Source organism: Nicotiana attenuata, unplaced genomic scaffold, assembly GCF_001879085.1.
Source record: "Nicotiana attenuata strain UT unplaced genomic scaffold, NIATTr2, whole genome shotgun sequence".
NCBI lineage: Eukaryota > Viridiplantae > Streptophyta > Magnoliopsida > Solanales > Solanaceae > Nicotiana > Nicotiana attenuata.
The window spans coordinates 207,287-229,764 of NW_017670532.1; the positions used below are offsets into that span (position 1 = coordinate 207,287).

General features: G+C 39.7%; 2 protein-coding genes across 2 annotated transcripts; both read right to left on the reverse strand.

The window, feature by feature from the left end:
• Nucleotides 1-4,520: 4,520 nt before the first annotated feature.
• LOC109240627 (transcription factor bHLH52-like) lies at nucleotides 4,521-5,640 on the reverse strand. The gene is made up of 2 exons (XM_019407295.1): nucleotides 5,368-5,640; nucleotides 4,521-4,631 (listed from the first exon to the last, which is right to left on the reverse strand). Exons 1-2 carry the CDS (start codon nucleotides 5,638-5,640, stop codon nucleotides 4,521-4,523), a joined length of 384 nt encoding a protein of 127 aa, XP_019262840.1.
• A 1,046-nt stretch (nucleotides 5,641-6,686) lies between these two features.
• On the reverse strand, nucleotides 6,687-18,775 carry LOC109240628. The gene is made up of 4 exons (XM_019407296.1): nucleotides 18,561-18,775; nucleotides 7,630-7,751; nucleotides 7,277-7,510; nucleotides 6,687-7,192 (listed from the first exon to the last, which is right to left on the reverse strand). The coding sequence occupies exons 1-4, from the start codon at nucleotides 18,773-18,775 to the stop codon at nucleotides 6,687-6,689; spliced, it is 1,077 nt and encodes a 358-aa protein (XP_019262841.1).
• Nucleotides 18,776-22,478: the final 3,703 nt, after the last annotated feature.

Genomic DNA, 22,478 nt, shown 5'->3' on the forward strand with positions numbered 1-22,478 from the left:
AAGTCGACCCAGCTCGACTACGACAAACAAGTAATTCGACGACAGTCGAAGTTACGTACATGGCTAAGGCCATCGACAGTATTATGGCTAAGGCCAATTAGACTTAACAGTCGCCAATCCTGTTCGACTACGACGAAAGGCACTCAACTAACAATTGAAGTGATGCCATTATTAGCTAAAGCCACCACTATTTAGCGTCAAAGCCGCATCATATCGGCTGATAACATAGACAACATTCGAGAAACACACTGAAAATCCTACAAATGAGCACCCGCTCTGCGAAGACGAGGTACCGAAAATAAAAGATACAAAAGGAAAAGAATGGCAGCAAAAGTACGGCTTTCATTATCATTCAAAAAATGCATGTACACCTGACCTTACAAAAGGTCCCATTTACATTCCAAAATACAACAAAACAAAATAAATACAAGTCCTAAGAGGCTTCGCCGCTTCGCCCGTCACCCCCAGCGTGACCGCCATTCTGCTCTTTGTCCCCCGCCTGACCGACATCTTGTTCATCGCCGCCCCCTGGTTGATAAGTTGCAGAAATCCAAGAGCCGGATTCTAGACGGTTGACGTCTTCGGAGTTATAGCCCGCCCGGTCTGGGGAATCAGAACTATACCCACAAGTTTCACGGGCGACACGGGCTATGCATCGTTGCTCCTGAACCTCCGCCTCAGTGGCTCGACCCGCAGCTAAGAACTCCTCGAATACGACCAATCTGGCCTCGGCGTACACCCACATATCATGTGCCTCACGATGCGCATCCTCATCAGGCCTTGGCACAGCAGTTCGCTTAAGGACTTCAATCTCAGCCACCTTGGCATCGAGTTCGGTGGTCAAAACGGCAACCTTGATCCGCAAATCAGCAGCTTCCGCCGCTACCCCACGGCCAACCTCCAACTCTTCTTCCTTAGACTGGAGAAGAGTCTCCAGCTCAATGTTCCGAGCCAGAGCAGTCATCAGCTGCTCGTCGATCTGCTCCAGCTCGGCCACACTCTGTTTCAACTGGGCCTCCGACTGTTCGAGACCCTCACGAAACACCCGAAATTCCGGGTCCTGCTTGAGCAGGTCCGCCAGCGCCCGATGCTTGGTGCAGCACCGTTGGTATTTCTTCGCCATCTTGTTGAAACTGGCTGCCTTCTTGAGCGCCCGCCGCCTCCTCTCCACCTCCAAAATGAGAGTCTAAAAAGGAGAAGAAAAAGGAAAGGCAGGTCAGTACGCATCACAGTTAGCCTTACGGCACAGAGAAAACTGAAAGCTACCTGCAAGGCCGCACAAGCGACCCTCCGCGATAGGTCCCCGTCGCTAACATCCCTCAACATTTCACGCTCAGCGGCCGCACATAACAGGGTCATATCCGTTGCAGCCTGCTCGCTGTGTTGCAACAGGTTATACCCTCCTGGGATCATAATTCGGCGGTTAGACCTACCCGCTGTCATCTCCACGTGGGCTGGACCCCTCGCCAACCCATCTACATCTCCATGGGCGGCCTCAGTATCTGCCCTCGCGGCACCATCGCCCACTTCTTCAACAGCGGCCGATGAACCGCTCTCCAGAACACGGGCTGGGCTGGCATCGGCAACAGCTCTCCTTTGTGGAGCCGACCTCCCAGAACGGATAGCGTCGGCCATAAAAATTGGCCTCGATACTTGACGAGGTTCACTTACCCTCTCGTCTTCAGTCGCTATCCCCTTGCCCGTTATCAACCGCCGCCTCTTTCTCTCTGGCGGCTCCTCACCTTCGGAAGTCTCCTCCGTAAGCCGCAGGGACGGCACCGAAGGAGTCGCTTCACTTGCAGACGCCGCCATAGGCGCAACCTCCTGCTGAGGAACCTCAGGAGCGCCATCGCCGAACGAGCCGCAGGGTATATCTTCGCCATCAGAGTCGGTCTCCGCCCTAGGTGAGGTAACAACGGCCTTCTTCTTCTTGGGGGCGCTCCGACCTGCCAACACGAGTAAGTTAGGTAACAGAATCTAAGGGAGTTTCCAAACCAAGGCCGAAGAATTACCTGACGGGCCGTACTGTTGAAGAAACGCAGCCCAGGTACGTCCTTCCTCCGCATAAGATATTATTCTTTCCACCCATGATCTAATATCATCAATAAACTGGGGCGGGGAAGCCCTCGCTACAAAAAAAGAGAAAAGAATGAAATCACAGTGGCCAAATGGTCAAGGTCACGAACAGTCATGAATCCTGCAAATAAAGGCACTCACGATCTGGGTTCCACCTTTCCGGGAATCCTTCAGGCTTAGACACCAGGTGCTCCGTCTTGATATAGAAGTACCTGCGCCAGAAGAGGCGGTTGGCCTTGTCGTCAGCCTTAACTACCAAACCCTTTGTACCACGGCTTTTCAGTTGCAACATGGTACCCCTCAGGTAACCGGGGCTGAATAACTGTAAGAGATGGTGAACCGAGACGCCGCACTCAGCCTTAGCCGCGTACGTGGTCAGAATCCTGCACACCTTCAAGGTATAAGGAGTAAGCTGGCCCGGGCACACACTGTAAAAGCGGCAAAGCTCCTCCGCTAGAGGGAAGATCGGAAGACTATAGCCGATCAAAAACGGGTACTCATAAAATGTGCAGTACCCAGGCCTGTGCACATTGGCGTAATCCATCCCAGCCGGAGCCATTTCCACATGGTCCGGAATGTTGTGTGTCACTCGAAGGTCGTCTAGATGAGATTGCAGTAAATCGCTACGCTCCCAGGGAAGGGCTGGACTTTTCGTTTGAAAATCCCTTCGAATATGCATGTCCTTTGGGAGGACGTTGTCTACAGAAAGGGGAACGAGGGTCTTATTTGCCTCCTCCCCCTCACCGCCAGAGGAAGGCGGAACCCTAGATGGGTCAGTGTCCTGGGCCTTTTTACCACCTTGACTACGTTTTACCATGTTGACTCTGTTTGGGAAATAATGTACTAGCGACGACTTCAAAGGAAGTGGAGGAATCCCACATGAAATAACGGTTACAGGAAAGGAAGACGAAGGAGTAAATCATAAAATGCTTTCCAAAAGTTTGAAAGTTGAATCGAATCGAACCTCTCTCCTATTTATAGGGATAAGTTGCGCAGAAATCGAAGAGTCATAATTCAAAATGTGCGCGGGAAACCAAAACGTCACATCATCCTCTGAACCGCCTCGGGGGCAAATATAATAATGACGCATACAGGCTATGACGTCATTCCAAAAAGAAAGCCACGCGTCAGTGGCTCAACAACGTCATACATTTTACCACAGTCGTGTTGCCGCCTCTGGTCGAGGTCAAATTCTCCCAAGCCGAGGTTTGCATTTCCGCCCATTGAAGACGCCCACCAAATACATCTCCAACGAGCGGAGGGACTAACTGTATAGGGTCAAATTTGACCGTCGGCGTCTCTACGCCAATGGGTACGCCCAGTGAGTATACGCCAACTAACGTAAGGGTACGACTCGGATGTGGGGACAAAAGCGACATCGTTTAGGACTCAGTATCTTCACTAGGAAAGCGTTACCTATTTTTATAATTTTTTTTATTATTTCGAGGATGGTCTCCTATTATATAAGGGAGACCTTCACATTGTAAAGGAGGACGCTGAAGTAATACAACTCTCTCATTTTCTCATATTCTCTCTCTATCGCTATCTCTAACGAATACTTTCTCTTGAGTTCATATTATCACTATTAGATCTACAACAACAACTTTATTTTTGATCTCTAGGTCTATTATATTTGATTACGATTTACCCTTTCTTACTTTTGATTGTTTTTAAGCTTGCAAAGTATATCGATAACTTTTGAGCCAAACAAATTAAATTTCGAGATAGAGTATATATATAGTAGTTCCTAAGTGATTATACAAGTTAAAAAAAATTAAAGGTCAAATATCTTTGCTAACTTCATGAAATAAATTCAAAGGAAGGCAGCTATAACTAACTTCTAATTTACAATCAAATTAAGGAAGAACTGCAATTCATTTTGTAAAAGAGGAATTTACAAAGAAAAAGTTAATTGAAGGTACATGGAGCCTAAAATCTAAATACTAGAATAAAATAGAGCAGAATTAAATATGCAATAATTCCAACAAAAAATGAAAAAGCAAATAACAACAACAGGCAAATTAACAAAATAAACTTAACTACTGTTAGATTCTCCTACTGTTAGCTGCCTGGCTTAATAAGTTGGTTAACTTCCTTCAAAACCCGAGGATTTGAATGCTAGAACTCATGATTATTGGCTAGAGCTTTAATGAACATTTCAGGAACTAAACACTTGTCACTGGAATACAACTTCTCCTGTATTAATGGAGATCCAAGAAATTTGTGGAGTTGTGGAGTTTGAAATGGCTCTCCTTTTTCCTGAAATCATACCAACTTTACTATGTTACTATATTTTTACCATGATTCCGTCACTAATTATTTGAATGCACAAAAGAAACAAGATTAAAAAGAAAAAGAAGTGTCTCTCTTGAGCAACGGTAAAGTTGTTTTCGGGTAATAAGTCACAGGTTTGAGCTGTGTGAAATCAGCCATTGATGCTTGCATCAGGGTAGGCTGTTCACGCCTCCTTGGGGTGCGGTCATTCTCCGAACTTTACGTGAACTCGGACTACTTCGTGCCTCATCAGCACCAGCTATATCCCTCCTCAAAGCTTTCTTAACTCCAGAAAAATTAGTTGAAAGTGGTCATAAAGTTAAGAGTGATAAAAAACGAGGTCAATTTCTACTTAGAAATTCGACATATTTATGTCCATAAGTGCAAAATTAACATGAATGAATAAAGAGTTACTGTGTTTTCCTCAAACCTAGAGTAGGACTAAAACAATGAACTCCATTTAAAGTAATACAAAACATAAATTAAGACAAGCCCTCGCTTTCTTTTGCGCTGCCTTCTTCATAAAAGTCGCCAAATTTATCCAATAGCTTGAATTCTATAGTATAGAACGTTGTAATAATGACGTACGGGTCATAACAGACTCTTTTATATTAGTATTAATAATGCATAGTTTCAAAAGTACTTTTATTCGCTTCTCAAAAAAGAAGAAGAAGAGGTTTTTGTTAAAGATTTCGAAAAGAGAAGAACGTAACTAACTAAGATAGGGGCATAAAAATGAAACAAAGAACAACAACAACAACCCAGTATAATCCCACTAGTGGGGTATGAGGAGGGTAGTGTGTACGCAGACCTTACCCCTACCTAGGGTAGAGAGGCTGTTTCCGATAGACCCTCGGCATCCCTCCCTCCCTCCAAGAACTCCCCACTTTGCTCTTGGGGTAACTTGAACTCACAACCCCAACTGGAGGGTGCTCACCACTAAAGCAACCCAAGAAGCTAAAAAATGAAACAAAGAGTATAACATAATACAGCATATATACAAGAAGCTAAAATTACCTGATATGAACCCATGACTTGAAGAATACCAACTTGGGTTTGCAAGAAGTTAATATACTTATACGCAGCTTGAAACATATCAGCAGTGTTCATCTTTTGTCCTCCAGGAATCAACTTCCCAAGCTCCTGTGTCTTCTCAGTTATCTTCTTTCTCCTTTGCCTCGCCGCAATGCTTTGTGCTGACAAATTCTTCTCATTACATTTACTTCTCTCCTTAGTCCCTGAGCGATTTTCACTTTTATAAACTGGCAAACTTTCAAACTCGGGTAACATTGGCACAAACCCATTGAAATAATTGTTTGTAGTTTCTTGGTAGCAGTTATCTTGAAAGATCTTATGGCGTTTTGGGAAGCTCTGAAAATTATTGAATTGTTGGTGGTACGAATTTACTTGATGCAGAAACAAGTCGTTGGAGTTGTATAGAGGTTCAGAAAACAAGTATCTTGAATAGGAAAACTCTCATCTTTGAAACCAAGAAGAAGCTGATCATCCAGAGCCATTAATTCTGAGTACTTGACTTCATCATGATTAACTGTTCCCAAGTAGGAGTTGGAGTAGTAAATAAGACTATCCATTGACAATTTATAAGAACGAGCTAATTAAGCTCAAGGATTACAAAAACAAGTTGGCGGGCTAGAATCCAAGTTATGTGTGCATGTAGATATTTGTCTAAATGAGGAAATATATGTGCACAAGAACAGATTACCTAATATAATTGGGAGGACAAAAACAAAGTGAGAGAGAATAACGTACAGATACTGTCTTTTCGTTGAACGATAGTAGACGACCTTACAAAGAAGTATTTTTACGGATGACAAAGTAAAATGTAATGGTAACCAATTTCCAGGTAGTGGGGGATGGAGGTGGGGGTTAGTGGTGAGGGAAGTTACTGAGAGGGGAATATAATTAAGAGTAATGGAATATTAACTGAATCCTGATAATGTGGAGGATCTTTCTCTCTTCCTCTTCCAACTGTCCAACCGTTACTTGTGCTTTAATTAAGTTTTCACTGCATTTTTTTTTATTTTTTATTTTTATTTTTTTACCGTGGATCTAACTAAGTCCTCATTTATTTTTATTAAGATGTCTGAATCTGAATACACATCTGAATATAAAATTGTGTATTAAGATTCAGACGTCTGAATCTGAATACACAACTGAATAATTAATATGCTGTCTCTGGATCTGAACACTGAATGATTAAGACTGTTTGTTTTTAGTATCTGAATATGTGCAATTTATCTATATTTAAACATAGCATATATAAAATTCAAATAAAATAGTTAATTAACATTATTTCAAATTCTAATGTTCAAGCATTAAAAACATATTTCTAATAACAAAAATATAAAACTATCAAGCATTCCTCTTCCTTGCATTAGCTGAAGTGCAAGTTCTTCACGCATATTGTTCATAAATTGCGAATCTTCAGTTGTCCAGCTAGGTCCATTTGTTTCATCCAATACTTGTTCGTGTTCTCCTTCTTCCTCAAATATTACTTGAGGTGAATCATATTGACTAAACAAGTCATCATTTAGTCGCTCTTTTCTGATAAAATTATGAACTGCAAAACATGCAATAACAACATCTCTTTGGACATCAATAGAATATGGAACCATCTTGTCCAATATTGAAAATCTTGCTTTTAAAACTCCATAAACACGTTCAATAACATTTCTGAGTTGTGCATGAGCATGGTTAAACTTTTCCTCCTTATTTATGGCCCGTCTACGATGATAATCTCCTAACCAATATCGAATATTATGATATGGTGCTAGAAATCCTCGAGTATTAGGATATGCCGCATCACATAAATAGTACTTATCTGTCATCAAAAGAAAAGGTTAAATGCATATAATAAACACCTAACTTATTATTTCAGAATAGTATAATAAGTTGTATCACTTACTATAAGGAGGAAATGGAAAGCCATTATCTGGATTAGATGCGATCTCTGTTAGAACACGTGCATCATGTGCTACCCCTACCCATCCATCATAAACATAAGTGAAGATCATGCTAAAATCACATATAGCTAAAACATTCTGATAACATTTACCCTTTCCTCTTCCTCTGTAAATAATTTGTTGATTAGCTGGAATAACTGCATGTACTAATGTCCTATCGAGTGCACCTATTGCTCCTTGCAAATAAAAATAATAATTTTATGTTAACAATTATGAATTTTTTTTCTTACGAAGTTATTGAATAATTTTATAGCACATACTACCTTAAAAATGTTTCATAACTTTTTATGAGCACCAGTCATTTGTGGATTTGAATCAGATGTTGTAGATGATATCATCTCTTTTGCAAATAACATCATTGCTTCAAGAACCTCAAAAATATTTGTGAACCGTTTGCGAAGAATGTTGAAATCTTCTCTTCATAACCACAAAACGCTCATTATGACCTATAATGGTCAGAAATATTGCAATCTTTTCTTCGACGGAAATATGTTTGCTATCTATGAGCCATCCTTTATGTCTAAAATGCTGACATAGCCGAACATATGCATCACGAGACATGCGCATCAATTCTAAACACTGTCGACTAGAGCCGGACAACAATTCTTGTGTGTACTTTTCACCAGATAAAGATGATGTTAAATCTTTATTTCTTTGGATATTCTTGAGTCTAAAATGATTTTTACACCAATACATGCTCATCAACGCTAATACTTGATCCTCAATGTCCATGTCTAAACTGTTATAACAAAGAGAATGTGTAATACACAATAATAAGCATACCACATTATGTATTTGAAAAATATAAAAAGTTACATGATAAAAATAAATTAATTAGTAAAACAATACCATGTACTTCAAACATACCTCAAATAAGACATTTCAAATAGGTATATCACAGATTAAAAATGTTCTACGAGCATAATATTTTATTAAAAAATTAAATAAGCATAATCGATAATAGTTGGAAAAAAGAAGAAGGTTCCATATTATTAACGTCTAATTAATAATCTAGCTAATTAGCAAAATAAAATAAGCCCCATTTTTCTTCCCATGGCCTTAATCCAATTCTCTAATTTGTCGACCTCGGTAATGTTCATCGATGCTTTCCTGTAGCTGTCACCTTCGCAAAGTATACTAACAGTTGCACTGTATAATGGTTCTTCCCATCCAAGTTCTTCTAGTTTAACCATATACTCTTCAACGTCAGGCCCACTATTTTTTTTAACCAATAACTCTAATGCAATACTCATCTTCTCTTCAATATCCAATTGAGACGATGCGGATTTTTTTTCTTTCCCAAAGGTTTCTTTTCAATTGGAACTGAAGACTGAGATGGATAATTAGTAGGAGCTTCATCATTCTTATTACCAACTAGATCTTCGACGCTATCAAGTGTATCTACATCTATAGTAGTAGATACTGAAGATACACCAATGCAGGGATATGTACAGCTTGGACTTCCAACCATGAATTCTTGTTGCTGTTGAACCCTCAAAAAGTTTTGTACAAAGATCTGGAAATGGCAGAGGCGAAGTCTTTAATGCCTTTGCTTTTGGATGAGCCTATAATAAAGAGATTTTTAATATGCACATCAAATTTTTTTCTTTATAGAAGAAAAAAGGAAAAGTTAAATTACTCGATAATGAACTAACATTTATGTACTCATCCCCACTCACTATTGGACAATAGAATGGTATTGGTTGCTGGATCATAAATATTGCCGGTCTTTTTGGTTATTGGCAACCAAGCTTGATACTTTTCTTTTAGATAATCATAATGATTCTCCATCTGCTTTTGCGGGACACTAAATCCACGAGTAATCTCCAAAACTAGTTTAACTTTGTTCCATGAATCTGCCTTTAAACTACTTTCAAGTCTCCCATTTAAGGATATTTCTTGAATACAACTTTCTAAAAAGGTTTTTACTACATCCATATTTTTTCAACTCGCTTTTGAATTTTCACTAGATTGTTCCATAGCTGAAATATAAAATAATAATGATTATAGAAAATGAACTGATGAGGCAAAATGAAGACAAAAAAACCAGAAGCTCATGAGGACCACTGAGAATTTCATAGCAATAGAGAAGACCAGAGTGCAGTGTTATCTAAGAGACCAGTAAGAGGAGAATAAGAGCTAATAAAGCATAGCACAAGAGAGATATGGTAGATGCAAGGAATCTTTTTGAGGCTATGCCTAGTAAGGATTTGTTCCCAAATGAACTGCTTAAGACGTAGGAAAGAGTGCACTTTTAGACTATTACATGTTCATGTTATACATGGTCATGGTAGTATGATAAAGACTGGAATCCATATATATGCTTATTTGACCAAATTTGGGTTATCGGCCTAAGATGGATTAACCATATGACGACTCATAGTATCGCACTACCAAATGATATCTTAATGGCTATGCTAAGCATGGGAAGCCTTCTGCTGCTTTGGAATTGTTTCAAAGCTTCATAAAGCAGAGTCTTGAGATTGATGTGGAAAAAGTGATAAGTATCATCATAGTTACACAAACACCAACCTGACCAAAGCAAAAGCAGTGATACATCAAAAAAATATCAAACCTACTCCTCCATAAAGCACAATATGAAGAAACATTCATCGAGACTTCAGAACAATAACACAAACCCAAAAGTGGAAGCTAAATAAGAAGCTGTTGACACTCAATGATCTATTTCGGCAATCACAATCAAAATTATATCAAACAAAAGCATACACCCTAATTCCAGAATCACCAACCCTCATCCCTACACGCCCTTATTATTATGGTGCTTAATTCAGTTAAAAATCATATAACACACAAGTATATCTGACTCGCCTACTCCATTTGGGATGCAGGGGAAACTGTTATATCTTACAAATTTTTTCTTTAACATAACTAATAAAAAAAATATCAAACCTACTCCTCTACGAAGCACAATATGCAGATACATATTTCAACAGTGACCAACAAGAATACTACTTGAGATCTTGAAACTCATACAAGTATAATTTTTACAAAATAATAGGCAAGCTTATCGCGAATTTCATAAAATAATAGCAAAATACTTTCTAAAGGTTAGAATCTTACCTGTTCAAGAGAAACAAAAATTGGATAGCCGATGATAAATGGAGAGAGAGAGAGAGAGAGAGAGAGAGAGAGAGAGAGAGAAAGAGAGAGAGAGAGAGAGGCGTGAAACTTTATGCACAGAAGATGAAGAAGAAAGCGTGGAATTTGCTAAAATATAACGTTATTGTTGAGTGAATAGTTGCGGAATTTGTTGAGGAATAATTGGGAAAATCGCGTTTACCGTGTTTTTAAGAGTCTGAGCGCCATTAGGACTTTGTTGTAGGTCTGTTTCGGTGAGATGCATTCAGACTTATTAAGAGGTTTTAAAAGAGAAAAACAAATAGACTTAATGGGCTGGATCTAAATAAGTAGGTTTAAGATCTAAAAAATAAATGCACTTAATGGGCTAGATCTGAACGATTAAGATTCAGACCTCCATTAAGTGCAAACAAATTAGGCCTAAGAGATTCCTGTAAATCTTATTTATGGTAGAGGAATTTTGAAAAATTACTATAATTTAGAGGTTATTTACTTGGTACAACTACAATTTTTTTATTTACTAGCCATAACAAAACTTACGTTGCCATCTGTATTTGTGCGCGTAGGATAGACTGTACCAATGAATACAGTTTTGGTGTATTTCGATGTATTCAATTTACTATATTTAATTCAATTGTATTAAAAAAAAATTAAAGAAATTATAGCGCTATTTGGTTGTATCCAATTTACTATATTCAGTCATAGCTATTTTTATATTTTATTGTATTCGGTTCGGCTGTATTCAAACAATAAAAATTTCAAAAAATACAGGTGAAAATACAAAAAGTCTCCTTCGAAATACAAAAATATATGTGTATAAGGTGGAAATCGGGGCTACCCGATTTCGTTCTTCGATGGAAAAGGTGATACCACGTCAAGGGGCCAGGACGCCGAGCTTGGGGGCGAGGCTCCTTTCCAATTTCGAGGTCGAGGTCGAAATCATTTGCGAGGTCGGAAGAAGGCATACCTCGAGATAATACCGTTATGATTCAGTAAAAGAAAGAGCTAGATACCCGCAACAGCCCGAAGATCACGACGTAAATTGCAGAATAGATTGACCCTTGGCGGTTAGACAACTGTAAATCATAATTTCCTACAATAATTAGAAGTGTACCTTATTTAGGACTCTCCTATTATATAAAGGGGATCCCATTCATTTGTAAGACACATTTTTTGACTGATAAGAAATACATGCACTTTACTCTAGCTATTACTATTCATCAGGGTTGTTTTATAACTTGCTATTTCCACTATTCCACCTCGAGACCGCCATAATTCGAGGTCAAGATTTGACTTGCACACCGGTTTGACTTATCTTATTCTTCAATTTATATATTTGATTTCTTGTTTATCAATTGATATTGGATTAAATCACATATCCTTAAAACCACAATATAAGTTTAATTACTGGGGGGCATCACCCTCCGAGGTTATATTTTCTAGAAAAATACTTCATGTCAAAGGGTCTTGATAGGGAAACCTTGTAATGGGCCAAACGGTCGAGTGAACCGTGTCTATATATTAGTCGATCCCCGATGGCAAAATATGTACGCATGTATAAATTATTCAAAGAAGCATTCTTTCTATATCAAACACTTTGTGTCTCAAAGAAAATTTGCTACTATACGAGCTCCATACTTATGATTTTGTGAGAAATGAATCAAGGGCCAAGCGCAAATATACCTCGAACACTCGGGGACTGTCATCGACAATAACATATTTGAGTTATCTAAACTCGAACTCATAAGACCTCAAAGAGGCGCCCCTCAATCCGAACCCAAGGGTTCGATTACCCCGAGCCCAAATAAACATTAAGTTGATTATGGCTCGGGGACTCACCGTTATTCGACACAAACCCTTAAGGGTCTATGCCTCAAAGTTCGAACCTTATTTGAACTCGACCGTGGTAACTTCAAGGAAGCCACCTGAGACAAAGTCTCGAATACACCGTTCAAAGCATAAGATTATGCTAAAATTTTGCAAGGCAAAAAACATATTTATAATGATCGAGAAGGCATTCAAGAGAAATTTTTCTTTTATATATTTGGAAAAAGATGTGTACAAGAGACCAACAGAGGTCTTACAAAAAGAAAAAGGAAAATCCTAACTATGCTCGGGGTTGGTTTCTCCCTCGGACCCGCCTTGGCTGCCTTCATCATCATCATCGTCGTCAGAAGAGACGAGAAATCTGGCATCAGCTTCGAGCGCCTTAGCTTGAGCTATTTCTTTAGAGAGGTCGTAACCTCGAGCGTGGATCTCCTAGAGGGTCTCCCTCCGGGATTGGCACTTGGCCAAATCATTGTTCCGCCGCTCTCGATCGGAAGCCTCCCTTAGCTGCGTTTGAGCAGCCTCAACATCAACCAAGTGTTGATACCCAATTTTTCCCTCATATTCTAAATATCTATATATATATATATAGATATATATATACTTTCGAAATAGTATTTATGCATCATCATTTAGTTTACAAGCATATACAAGTATTTTTCATAATTTTCCATAATTTTTAAAGGCTTCAAATCGATTTATTTCTGTATTTTTATTATATAAATATCCAGTAATTACCCTCAAATTATTTTTATGATTTAATCATCTAAACTTATCATTTACACCAACATGTTATTTTAAATATTATTTCAGTGCATTTTTATAATTACATTTGCATTTTGGGGCTAATAGCACATTTTTGCAAAAAATAGCCCATATTAATGTCTAATTATATTATTTATGCAGAAAATGACTTTTTATAATATTAAGTAATTATTTTCAATTATTTTAGTGCACAAATAATATTTTTGCTAATTATTTTTATTAAATATTGGGTATTTAAAAAACTAGCCTAAAAAACCTACCCATTTTCAGACCAATTGTTGGCCCAAATCTAACACCCTAGCCCAAATAACCCCCAGCCCAAATCAATTAACCCAACCCAACAACTCGGTCACAACCCGTTTAACCACCCGACCCAAGACCCCTTTTAAATCGTGGCCGTTGGTCTCTGAGATCAACGACCCACATTACACCCTCCCTTTTAATTACCCCCAAACCCCCTAACCCTAATCACTTCCCACCATCCGCCACCCTCATATCCCACCTTCCTTTTCCCTCCTAAGAACCCTAGCCGCCGCCTCCCCTAAAATCTCTCCTAATCCCACACGATATGGGATTCTATGGCCACCCTATGCCATATATGGCCTTTCTTTGGTACTGGATTCATTTCTATACTGCTTGCCTAAACATGGCAAGCAGATCTCATAAGAATCGAACCAAAATCGGTTTAGATCCTTGACTTTTCTGATTATTTTGTCTATATTCGTCATGTGCTCTATTGTAAGTATGAAGATTTCTATATCTTCTGTTGATTCTTACTTACCCTAAATTAGGGTTTTCAGATCACTTTTAATCGAACCAAAATAGGTTCGATTCTCTGATTTTAGGTATTATTATGTCCATATTCACCCTATATTCTACTATGACATGTTTTTTGTTTTATTTTTGTCAATATTTGTCTTACCCTAAAATTAGGGTTTTCAGATTTTCTTAATTAGTTCGATTTTCTAATTTCGAGTATTATTTGTGTCTATATTCATCCTATGCTATAGTTTTTATGTATATTCTGTTGATATTTGTTTTCCCTAAAACTAGGGTTTGCCTATTTTTTCCTAAATCCAATTTTTATTGATTTTGCATGATATTTCTTCCTCATTTACGTTTGATTTTATAGTGTTTCCTTGTTTAATTTCTACTACTATATAAACCCCTCCCCATTCCCCTTTAAGACAGACTTGAATCGTTAAGAGATTTACTAAAAAAACTGAAGTTACTGCTCTTTGTTCTCTAATACTCTTGTTCTATATTCTGGTTCTTGGCTGGCTGAAAGCCAAGGCCAGAAATTCTGGGTTCTTGCTCTTCGTTGGTATTCAGAATACTGTGGACTTTCGTTCTTTCTTGTTTTTTGCTTAACTGGTGAGTTGCTGACTTTTGTCACTTCATTCCTATTTAGCTGTCATTTGCATATGTTTTCACTTCTGGAAATTGTAGTTTAATGTGTTTTCCGGCTGTTCTGGTATGCAATTCTGATTGCTTTACTTCAATTTTAGGTCTCTCTAATCTTTAACTTCATTATGTTGGTCATCTGAGACATGCCTAAACCTAATTTGAGTTATTCAGATTCTTTTCAGGCTTATCTAGCCTATGTGTTGCAACTTACTAACACACTTTAGCCTCTCCTTGATGTTTAATTTTGTTATCAATCCTGTTACTGAAACATGCTTTACTTACATAATTCTTGCAATGACCTGTTCTCATCCTGTCTAAATTCTGTTGCCAATTAATATGATTCTCACTAGGATCTATACCTAGCATAATTTGAACCTTTTTTACTATGAGTCTGTGTACACCAATCCTGCAAACCTATTCTGTTAAAGTGTGACTACCTATGCATTAGGTGTTGAACTTGTTCTTCTAAAACTTTGTTAAGTTTGTTCCTAAAACCTAAGCCTGTTTTTTTATCTGCTCTATGTGCTCAACTTGATTATGTTTGTATCCTTCAGTGCTGTCCCTCAACCTTAGTTTACTCTCTTTCACTTGTTACTTGGGCTCTTTTGAGTTCTCATTCTTAGCGGCTGAAAGCCAAGGCTACCTAAGTTCTATCATTGACCTCCCTAGAGTGAGCACTGCTCGGGCTCCAATTGAGACCCTTGTGAACTCTGACACACTAAGACATGGTCCTTAGTCATTCCCCGAATCTCCTCTATTAACCTCCCTAGTGTGAGCACTGCCATGGGTTCTTGAAGCCCTTGGGAACTCTGACGGACTGGAATCTAAGGTTCTTTGCCACTTGTGCTAGTTGCTCAATTATGTCCCATTTTCACCTACTGAATAAGCCAATGGGCTTGTGTACATGGTTGTTTACTGAATCTTTGATGGCTACTGGGTTTTGGCTATAAAGACTATTTTCTGGGCTGTTGTGAAACTATGTGGACTTGAGATTGAAGGCCTGGCCTGGCCGGGTATACTTTGGGCCTGCCTTAGGCCCACTATAGCTATTTTGTAATTCTGTAATTCATTTCATTCATTGGGCCTGTAATAATATTGTAATAACAATTGGGGTGCTAGTGAAATTGGGGAACTGGGTCTATTCCTATGCTTGCATAAAACGGGTAAAAATCCTTCCTATGCTGTTTAAATTGCTCGAACCTATTCTGCCTCTATGTGTGTTAAATAACCTGCCTATAGGACTTCTATGTTCAATTCGTTCAACATACTCTACTTCTACATGATTGCTAGATATCATGCCTATAGGAAATAACATGGCCAATCTTTCAATTGCAGCATATTCACTAGATACCATGATCATAGGATTATATTAGTTCTACAGATCTGCATTTTAGAAATCATGCCTATAGGGTCTTAATTGGCTAATGTGCTGTTATTATAATTACTCACTTAGGAGATATGCCTATAGGAGATAAAACCAGTTTTAATCGCTAATTGTAGAAATCCTGCCTATAGGATAATCCCACTCGCTTTTAAGTTTTAATATTGAACTTTCAAACACTGTTTTGTTGCCACTGTTAGAAAGCATGCCTATAGGATCAAACAAAGTAATTCTGGATATCTTCCATGGTCATTACTGCCAACTACTGCACCTAGATATCATGTCCATAGGTTTAAACACTTATAATTTGCAATTTTAGTAATCGGTACGCAATACTAGACTCCCTAAAATATAAAGTTATTCATAAAGCATGCCTCTAAAATGACACCTTGCATCTGAAACTGGCTGCATGTTTGAACTCCAAAGTCACATAGAAATCATGTCTATAGGGCTTAATGGCTTTAACTCGCCTCAATTCTAAAACTGTCAAATGCCTAATTTGTTTGCGTGCATTTGTTTGTTTGTGTGTGGAGACTAACTTGAGCCCTTAATTGCCTTTACATGAAGTCCAACTTGTTTTTGTATGTCGCCTAGTTTTATCATTTCTGAGCAGCCTAGGTAAAGTCTAGAACTACCCAAATAGAGGTCCAAAGCCTCCTGGACCGTAGGCATGGGACGGGTAGTGCACGCATAGGGTACGAGTTATAATTGAACTAGTACGCTTTAGGTAACAACTTAAAGATAGTAATCGGGTAGCAGGAGATGATATTCTGTGCCCGCTGAATAATACGAGTAACACCCCATCTTGAAGGAGTTACAAAGTATTATTATGTTGCACGGGGTGATCCTTTAAGCTAAAAAACTTAGGACCCCCCCCCCCCCCCTATTTTCTTTCTTTTCCTATTAGAATCAAAATAGTTGTACCCTTTGTTCATTTCTGTTTATAATAAACTTCTTAAATTTTTGTGCTCTCTCTTCGTTTATTTGATCACATAGACTAATTTATATAATTCGAGTTTGGTCGCAAACCACAGTTGTGGACCTCGAAGAGTGCCTAACACCTTCTTTTCGAGGTAATTTCGAGCCCTTACCCGATCTTTGGTGGCGCAAACTAGTCAAACAAAGTTATCTGCAAAATAGGTGCCCTAACGTACCTTAAACCCGTTAGGTGGTGACTCTCTTTCTTTTAACACCTTCCTTAAAAGAATTGTCACATGTCGAAACCCGATTTCGCGAAAAAAAGGGGCGCGACAGCATGGCGACTCTGCTGGGGATATTTTTAGGCTCTTACCATAAGCGAACTTGGTCTATATGAATTAGTCTTCTGTGATAAACGTGTCTTTATTATTTTTTGCTGTTACATGAACATCTCGCTCTCTTTTCCCTTTTACTGCTACCCGTATACCCTTTTCCCCGTTTTCCATTTATTTGACTTTGCATGCAAATCTCTGCTCAATTTGGTCATAACATGCGCTTTCCTTTAGACATTTTTTTTAAGAATTGCTACATCATGTCTCTCCCCACCCTCACTCCCTTATCTACTTTATTACAATTTCCATATTGCGCGAACTAACTTCTTCCTTGTTTTCTTTCTTTGTCTTTTCGTTTCATATTGCATTTACTGCTTTCATCATGCAAAAATATTTGACAACGTGTTGTTTTATCTTTGCATAAAGCATGCTCCACATCATATTCCACTCGTGCGTAATTAATACCATAGCGGCGCTTGATGAGTGTCCGAGCTCTTCCTAAATCACCCTTTAAATTTGGAAAGGCTTATTTACGGTAAAACTAGGCGATCAGCGGTGCAGTCGACGGTTCCGTGCCTTTCCCTCTCAAGTTTTCCGCTTGAGGGTACCGGTCTAGACTCTTGTAGAAACCCCCACTCTAATATTAACTGTGCATGCATCATGTCCAAACCTAGTATGAGTTAGAACACTGTCTGCGTAATAACTCGCTAAGATAAGCCTTGTCCAAAGTCCGCCGCGATTTTCATAATCCCAATGGGCACAATCACGATCTGTGCATTATTTGGAGAAAACATGCCAATATGTTGATCATTAACGTGTGAATAGCCAAATTTGGAGGGGGAAAGGGCTAACTTTATTTGTTTTGCAGAAATGAGGCACGAAGTCCCCAGGTTCGGCATGGTTCGAAATATCCTACCTTTGCTGCTAGATTGGTGGGAAAATCTTCCGCCAAGTGACAAAAAACATGTGAAAAGAGTCCTCGCGAATTTACCCTCTATGTTAGACATTCAGCCAAACAATGCATTATTGAGGCCGCCACCATGTTCTGGGATGAGAAGAGAGCCGTTTTCCATTTTGGTGACATAGAAATGACCCCCCTTTTAGAAGAAATAGGAGGTTTCACTGGGCTCCTATGGGATAACCCTGGTTTGTTGGTACCCCAAAACCGCACTCCTCGAGGTTTCTTGAAAATGATGGGTTTCAGGAAAAATGATGATTTGGTCTGTCTAAAGAAGTCTTACATACCATTCGATTTCCTTTATGAGCGTTATGGGCACAGCAAGTCATACCGCCTTTACCATGACGAGTTTGCCATCACTTCTTTGGGTTGGACTCATCACCGAGTTTTTGTATTCATTGTCTGTTTTCTGGGTATGCTGGTATTTCCAATACAAGGAGAAAGGATCCACACTCGCCTAGCTATGGTCACTAAGACTTTTTGAGGGGATTGAGGGGCAAACTTACACTATTGTCCCTATGATTTTGGCTGATATGTACCGGGCTTTAGATCGTTGCAAAAAGGGTATAGGCATTTCGAGGCTTGCAATCTGTTGCTGCAAGTATGGTTGTTGGAACACCTTCAAAGAGGAGAATACCGTCAAGAACTTCTGAGATGACCATGGAATGACCATATAGCCTATCACTGTCCGAAGAGAATGAGTTTTATCCCAAACATGTTTGTGCAACCGGAAAACGCTGTGAGCTGGGCACATTTCTTCAGCAATCTGACTGATGACAAGGTACATTAGATGTTCGAGTGGTTCCCTAGCAGTGAATTCATCATTAGGTCGAGAGACACTCCTCATCTAGTGCTAATCGGATTGAGAAAGATCTATCCTTATGCTCCTATTAGGGTTATGAGGCAAGCTGGGAGAAAACAGGTTATACCACAAGTTTCTAAAATGGTTCAGTATAAAGCATACTTTCAGGGGAACTCCATTCCACTCAAGTTCGAGGAACAACACATGTGGCGTCAAAAGGTCATTGTGGAGAAAGATACCATCGAGACAGATCGGTATCATGCCGGCCATGTGCACTTCTATCCATCATGGTTGGTAGATGATATAGCGGGGGATGTCAAGCTAGGGATTAATCTAAAGAATAGGGTTGTAGACGATGCTGCTGAAGCACAAGTCAAATACAGGATGCTACGCAAAAGGGTTTTCGAGTCTGAAGCCAGGCATTTGGAACAACATAAAGTGGACATGGAAGCAATCAATGAGTGGAGAGAAATCGCTACTAAATCAACATAGAGGTTGGAATATTTAGAAGAGGGGTTGATGGAGCTTGAAGGGAAGATGAGAAAGAGGGTTACAGGCTGTCAAAACATGGATGGCAATGAAGGAGGGCTCTTAGCAAGGGCATATCTGCTGTTGGACATGCGCGACCTGGGGAATCTGATCGATGGAGCAAAGAAGGCCAAGCATGGAGAAGGTCCCTCTGGGACCAAATAGATTAGGAATTATGTTTTACTCGCTTTCTAGACTCATTTTAGACTTTGGTTGTAATAAGCAAATGCCATTAGTGACTCTTTTTAATTATTGTCGTTTTAGTAGAGATTTGGTTTATTTGTCATATTAATGAAATGATGCAGTTATTGGCATCGATTTTCTCCAAATCTATATGTCGCTTAGGCCTACCTCGGGCATAATAAGGTCCCCAAATTAGGACGCAAATCTATAATTCCACAATATGTGTTTAAATACCGCAAACATCCTTTTAATACTCCTTACTGACTTGTTTACCTTTTTGTTTTCTTCTTTTCTTTATTTGTTTATTCCCATCCCCTAAGGTTGGTTCGTGCATACTGGCATCATCAGCATATCATACCAAAACTAGAGGTCCTCCACCTCCTCCTCCTCCGAGTGATCCTAAAAGCAAGGGAAAAGCCAGAATGTCGAGAAAGACAATGCTACGCATGTAGAGAATGTCGAGAGTTCGGATGGTCGGAGTACGCCAGCATAGAATGACTTGTTCTTACGCTTGGAATAGAATATATTGGAGCTACAAGGGGAACTTGAGCAGGTCCGGAACTTGGCAAACCTTTCCCTTACCCTGAACATCCCCGACGTCAACCAACAAAACACCCAAAACCCAGCACCTCCCCAGAACACACAAAACCAACAAAATCATCCTGCACCTCATCAGTATGCCACAACATCATCATCATCCAACCCAGTATCCACAAACCACTACCTACCACACTCCTCAAAACGCACCACAAACTACCCCGATTCTCAAAACTCAACCAACGACCACGACTATGCCCAAATTCCTATAGTCCATTAAAGCAACCCCATATATGTGGAAACCTTACCCCACACACTCCACAACAAACCCTACACATACCTGAATCCGGTGAGAAAGACCTGCTCATCAAGAACTTAGCGGAAGAACTCAAAAACTTACAAGCAGAGGTCAAAGTGTTGAAGGTGGTAAAGGCATTGAGGGCTTAAATTATGAGGATTTGTACATTCAGCTAGATGTAGAGCTACCAGAGGGTTACAAACCTCCTAAGTTTGAAATATTCGACGGGACAGGTGATCCAAAGGTACACTTGAGAACATATTGTGACAAGCTCGTAGAGGTTGGTAAAGATGAAAGGTTCCGGATTAAGCTGTTCATGATGAGCCTCACTGGAGACGCCCTGTCCTAGTACATCAGTCAGAACCCGAAGAAATGGGTTAACTGGGTAAGCATGGCATTAGATTTTATGGATCGGTTCAGGACAGAAAATGCATGTAATGACCCGGCAGGTCGTTTCATGAGTTATAGCCCCATTTTCCCTATTAATGATTCCTTATATGTTCCTCAACTGTATTTTATCGTATCATGTTGGTTGGCTCGGGTCCGGAGTGGTTTTGGGGTGAATTGAGACACTTAGTCTCCTATTTAGAAGCTTAAGTTGGAAAAGTCAACCGATGTTGACTTATGAGTAAACAATCTCGGATTTGAGTTTTTATGGTTCGGTTAGCTCTGTTAGGTGATTTTGGACTGGGGAGCGCATCCGGAATGTGATTTAGAGGTCCGTGGAAGAATTAGGCTTGAATTGGCGAAATTGGAAATTTAACAATTTTCAGTCGGCAGTGGAAATTTTGATATCGAGGTCGAAATGGAATTTCGGAAGTTAGAGTAGGTTCGTAGTATCATTTGTGACGTGTGTGAAAAATTTCAGGTCATTCGGACAAGGTTTGGTAGGTTTCGGCATCGTTTGCGGAATTTGGAAGTTTAGAAGTTCTTAGGCTTGAATCCGTTGGTAATTTGGTGTTTTGATGTTGTTTTGAGTGTTTCAAAGGTTCAACTAAGTTTGTATGTTGATATGTGACTTGTTGGTATTTTTGGTTGAGGTCCAGAGGACCTCGGGATGAATTCGGATGGTTAACAGAGAGTTGGGAAGTGGAATAAGGCAGCTGAAGCTGCTGCTTCTGATGTTTCCGCACTTGCGGAGTGGGAACAGCAGGTGCGATGATCGCAGATGCAAAAGGTGAACCGTAGATGCGAAATCTTGGAAAACTGAGGCAGGAGATGCATGTGCGGATAGTGGAGCGCACCTGCGAGACCGCAAGTGCGGTGTTGTGACCGCAGAAGCGATTTCTGAAGAGTTAAGTGGGAACCGCACCTGCGATGGATTTTCCGTAGGTGCGGTATCGCAGAAGAGACTGTTGGACCACAGATGTGGAAGTTCTGGGCAGAATGTATAAATTGTGGACTTCGCGAATTTTGGGTTATTTTCCACCATTTTTGGTCGGCGTTGGAGCTTTTGAGAGCAATTTGAGGAGGAATTCAAGGGTTTATCAGTAAGGTAAGTGGCTTGAGCCCTAATACTCGTATATGTTATGATTTCCTGTTGTTTAATCATGTAATTAGTGAAGATTAGGGGTGAAAATGAGAAGTTAGGGCTTAGGACTTTGGAGAGTTGATTTGAGGAGTTGAGGTGTCAAATGGAGTTGGATTTTGTTGAATTTCGTATGTATGGACTCGTGAGTGAAAGGTCTTTCTAGTTTGTGATTTTTTCGGATTCCGAGACGTGGGCCAGGGGGCCGAGTTTCGGTGAATTTCGGTATTTTGGTCTACATTGATAGTTTTTCGTGTGGAATTGGTTCCTTGGCCTATATTGACTGCATTGTATTGCTTTTGGTTAGATTTGGGACGTTTGGAAGCCGGTTTGAGAGGCAAGGGCATCGCGGAGTAGGATTTTTGGCTTGATTGAGATAAGTAACGCTTCCAAACTTGGTTCTGAGGGTTCAAAACCCTGAACTCTATGTCATGTGATTAGTGTTGAGGTGAAGCACATGCCAGGTGACGGGCGTGCGGGCATGCACCATGATAATTGTGGCCTGGTTCGTTCCATGGCACCGCTTAGTGCCTCTTTCTTGTTGATATCCGTGTTTCTATCATGTGATTATGTAAATGAGT

Excerpts from the sequence above, each read along its gene's own strand:
- LOC109240628 (XM_019407296.1), bottom strand. The coding sequence starts at position 18,775 with ATGTGCCCAGCTCACAGCGTTTTCCGGTTGCACAAACATGTTTGGGAT. Across the intron at positions 7,752-18,560 it reads TTGCAACGATCTAAAGCCCG|AGAAGATTTCAACATTCTTC; the intron begins GTACATATCAGC and ends GTGGTTATGAAG. Across the intron at positions 7,511-7,629 it reads TTCAAATCCACAAATGACTG|GAGCAATAGGTGCACTCGAT; the intron begins GTGCTCATAAAA and ends TTTATTTGCAAG.
- LOC109240627 (XM_019407295.1), bottom strand. The coding sequence starts at position 5,640 with ATGTTACCCGAGTTTGAAAGTTTGCCAGTTTATAAAAGTGAAAATCGC. Across the intron at positions 4,632-5,367 it reads AAGTCATGGGTTCATATCAG|AAAGCTTTGAGGAGGGATAT; the intron begins GTAATTTTAGCT and ends TCTGGAGTTAAG.